The following is a 4571-nucleotide window of genomic DNA, read 5'->3' as shown; positions in this document are numbered from 1 at the left end:
CCATCCACATCGACCGCAAGACTGAATCGCTTTGGCAGGAAGACGATGCTGTGTTTGGTGGGACCAGAAGGGTGTGGTCTATTATGAGCTGTTAAAGCCTGCTGAAACGGTTAATACCAAACACTACCAACAACAATTGATCGATTTGAACCGTTCGCTACTCGAAAAACAACCAAAATATCGAAATAAGCAACACAAGATCATTTTTCTCCATGACAATGCTCCATCATATACGGCAAAATTGGTTCGCGACACGTTGGAAACACTCAGCTGGGAAGTGCTAGCCCATGTGGTTTACTCACCAGACTTGGCTCCTTCCGATTACCACTTGTTTGCATCGATGGGTCACTTGCTGAGCAGCGCTTTGGTTCGTACGAAGATGTGAAAAAATGGCTCGATGAATGGTTCGCGGCAAAAGGGGAAGATTTTTACTGGCGTGGTATCCACAAATTATCCGAAAGATGGAAAAAATGTGTAACTAGCAATGAAGCATATTTTGAATAAACCACTTTTTATCATTCTTCCGAATTTAACGTGTTTCTTTTGGAAAAAAAATCCGCATTTCATACTTGTACACCTGGCATAAGTTATCTACTGTACTATAAATCGGATTTAAACACCCAAAAAGAAGTCCGATTTGGACACGGGTCCAAATCCTTTCGAACTTTGGAACAAATTTTACAATAAATCGCAAAAGTGATCACAAAACGCTTGATGTTTTTGAATTCCACACTCTTTAATTATCTTAAATCTTTTTTAATTATCTTAAATTACCTTTCAAATTTTTAACACTTTTTAAATAATGATTTACAAGGATTTTCTTTTTTAAAATAATTGTCGCACGATGGCTGAAAATACATATTTGCGTCTATTCTATGAATGTTATGACAGAACTGTCAAACTACTGTCACATGTTCAGTGTCTTATAAGGATTTTACATTATAAATAGCACGCAAATCTGCTTAATCGTATTCATTTAAATTAAAAAAGTCCTATTTGGAACACAGTCCGATTTAGACCACTCTCTTCCCTATATACACATAAGGAGCAGACTTCCAATGCATTTTGCCCAAAATTTCATTTTTTGAGTGAAAGATGGCATAGTGTTCAGTGTTAAGAGACTCATATTTTCAGTTACTCTACGATGTTCTAAAAACATTTCTACAGTATAAATTTATGAAAAAAATCTTGACATTCGAAGTGCATTATGTTCTTTAACTAGAAACAAATAAAATGTATCTAACGTTTTTAGCAACTGTTTAGCAATTTTGTTGAACATTTTACTGATTGGTAAATTATTATTTTTTGTAAGGCGCGCAGTTTTCTTGTTGCTTTCTTTCTAGTTTTCTGAAAATTATAAATTTTGTACAAAACGCATTTTGAAAATCTACTTCTCACATATACTAATTTCAAATATTATAAATTACGATAGAATCTTTTTAATTATTTACCTCGGTTGTACTTTTCAAGCATTTTTTAAATAAATTATTTTTCTCAGTGCTCGTCATCGTGATACAATTATTATTATCCATTTCTTTTTCTTTATTCATATCCTTGATTAGAGTTTCATCAGTCTGTTGTTCTACAATGATCGGGGCTTCCTCGTTCACAGTGGCGATGAGTTTTTCAACGATTACGAAGAACAAAAAGGCGGACAATACCCATAAGCCTGCAGGTGTAGATGCGTGATTATCTTTAGCTACAAATAAAATACGTAAAATTAATAAGTTAGATATAAATAAAAAGAATTCAAGAATAAGTCAAATGTAACGATTTATAATCAGTTCATATGAAAATGCACTATTTATTTAATTTTTATTGCATTCGTAATATTAATAAGTAAGCTCTATCCATATAGATACATAATTATATTGTTTTCTTAACGAATCTTTAGTATTCATTTAAATTATGGAACTTTTCATGGTACTCTTTTCTACTAGCAACAAAAGCGTGAGAAATATAAAATGAAAGTTAGGAAATTTGCAATTCAAATTGAGCAATTTACACGGATATTACCAGTCCGTCGATCACCTCGAATTCCTAACGCGGTTTGGTCGGAAGGACATTTAATTTACGTGGACGCAGCTGGCAATTCAGATCTGCAACTGACGCACAATAGAGTTCGAAGCCATCGCTTAAATCGTTCATAAAGCTCACGGTGATGCCCTTCGAGACCGCAGCTGTACTCTGCTAACGTGCAAAACGTTGCAAAACGCATTCAGAGCACATATGTAATACGCGTGCGATATTACATAGAACAATCCAGGAATATCAGATATTCATGTTCCATATTCGCGCTGAGCAGATTTCACGATGACAAAAATATCAGGATAAAGGTTCATTAATGTAAATGATCTAGGCTATTCGCTATTTTCGGTAACGTTTTCTCCTAACGTTAGTTTTTGCACGATATATACACCTTATTTTATTTTTTCATTTATTATGTACGAATGTAAATTTTATACGTAATAAATTAATTTTTTTACTTTTACTTATTATTCTTCATGAAACAATTTTATTCATTCGCGCATTGTAATCGTCTTTTTTATATTTTTTACGATAAGGTCAATCTTATCAATAATAGGTGATATGCTGTATTATAATATTTTTTATGATACGTTAAAATTTCCTTATAAGATAAGATAGATACATTTAGTTATATTGTTGCGCACAAGAAAGAATACAAAATATAAATTAGATTACCTCTCGTTTGAAATTCACTTTCGAATGCTTCCGGCAGAAGATGTAGGAAAACATCGCCCAACAATGCGCCCACGGCAAAACTCAAAAGAATCTTTAAAGTGCCACCGTTTTCTGTAACGAAAAGAGTAAAATTAATATTTCACAAATGTGGATTTATTTTATATGTGGATTAGACAAATAGAATATTAAAAAGAATTTTATCGATCTCGAGCGATTAAAACAAATGTTAATTAATATTCTTTTTGTTCTTGGTGGGGTAAAAAGTATGTTTAAAAAAGGTAGAAAAATAAGAGTGTTCAAACAAATCTCATTAATTAAGCACCTAAGATAATTATAAGTTCAATTATGAGTCTCATATATTAGAAGTGTGATTTAGTTTTGAGGGTTTTGCAAGAGATGGCACTAATGTTAGTGTGTCGAAGACATTCCAATAACAGCTATTGTTTCTTAATGCTTTAATATTACTCCATGATATTTAGTCGTTTACTAATAGTAGACGCAGTAAACATCGCGTTTATAGTTTATACCATTAAAAAAATAGAGCTCCCTAAAGAACATTTTCGACATGCGTTGCTTTTGTTTTTTAATCAGAAGAAAACGGTTGAAAGTCATAGAATTCTGATAGAAACTTGTAGTGATGTTGCTCCATCAATTAAAACATGTAAATATTGATTCTGTCGATTTAAAAGTGGTGATTTCAAGTTAACGACAAAAGTTGGAAAATGCAAATTCACAAGCATTATTGGATGAAAATCCAGTATAATCCATTTCAGAACTTGCCAGAGAATTAAATGTTGATCGTACAACAGTTATTAAACGTTTACGTGATTGTTTAAATAAGATCAGATTTTGAGAAAAAAACTCTCAAAACTAAATCACACTCCTAATATTTTTCAATACATAGTCTTTGTAGTAGATAAAGATTCTTAACTCGGCTTTGGGATTAGATTAAAGAAAATTTTGAAACGTATCTATTATAAATATATTAAAGAGAAAAAATATTATGGTAAAAGATATAAAATATGTGCGATATGTGAAAATGCATCGACGGAAATCGTAAATTTTGTGACTAATCGTATCGTGGCAAGCATGTATGGTAGACAAAGATAAGTTTGAAGCGAGTTTATGCGGCAAAATAAAGTATGAATGTTGTGTTTCATTGCGTGTACATCACAGAACTTGTGCTTTCGATGCAACTGATTCACTTTGATATTACCTACGCATATTTATATTTAGGTCGTACGGAAAATTTGCAATGCCAAGAATTTTTTTCTTAAAAATTGTCTACGTAAAAATCGGTAAAAATTTAATTCACCTTTCTGACTTCGCGATATTTATTGTTATTACGCTGTATTATTTAATATAAATATTGCGAAGTTAGAAAGATAAATTAATTTTTACCGATTTTTATCATTGCCGTCGCAAGTATGAATCGAAGTAAAGAAATATTTTAAAAATTTCTTTACAATTTCAATATTGGTTCGACCGTCCAATTATCCGTCTGCAAGATTTCTCAAAAACGATTTAACTTTTTTAAATTATGTTTTCGGCAACAGATATCTTAGCTCTACCGAGATAAAGTATGAGTCGAATCAGTTGAGTAGTAAGAGAATTAAAGGTCAAGATCAATAAAATTTTCAGTAATATTAGATAAACTAAAAAATTTTAAATGGCAATTTTAAGAAGTTATAAAGTACTACATGGGCTGAAAAGTCCCGGGATTTTTCGATAGGTGGCGCCACTAAGTCGTTTGAGTGACGCTACTTTCACCTTCGTAAAAAAAATGGAAAAACAGGAATATCGCATCTTGATCAAACATTGTTTTTTGATGGGAAAAACTTCTGAACAATCATTGCAATGGTTGCAGA

General features: G+C 31.9%; 1 protein-coding gene across 1 annotated transcript in view; it reads right to left on the bottom strand.

Moving 5' to 3' along the window:
- Positions 1 to 4571, bottom strand: part of Zip99C (Zinc transporter Zip99C) — a 33287-nt gene that overhangs the window by 5501 nt on the left and 23215 nt on the right. Inside the window, exons 2-3 of the mRNA XM_018515630.1 lie at positions 2704 to 2814; positions 1452 to 1699 (exon numbers count right to left, since the gene is read on the bottom strand). Of these exons, the coding sequence (XP_018371132.1) occupies positions 1452 to 1699; positions 2704 to 2814 (359 nt within the window). The remainder of the gene's footprint in view (positions 1 to 1451; positions 1700 to 2703; positions 2815 to 4571) is intronic.

The sequence above is a fragment of the Trachymyrmex cornetzi genome, unplaced genomic scaffold (genome assembly GCF_001594075.2).
Source record: "Trachymyrmex cornetzi isolate Tcor2-1 unplaced genomic scaffold, Tcor1.1 scaffold118, whole genome shotgun sequence".
NCBI lineage: Eukaryota > Metazoa > Arthropoda > Insecta > Hymenoptera > Formicidae > Trachymyrmex > Trachymyrmex cornetzi.
This window is presented reverse-complemented; position numbering and strand designations above follow the sequence as displayed.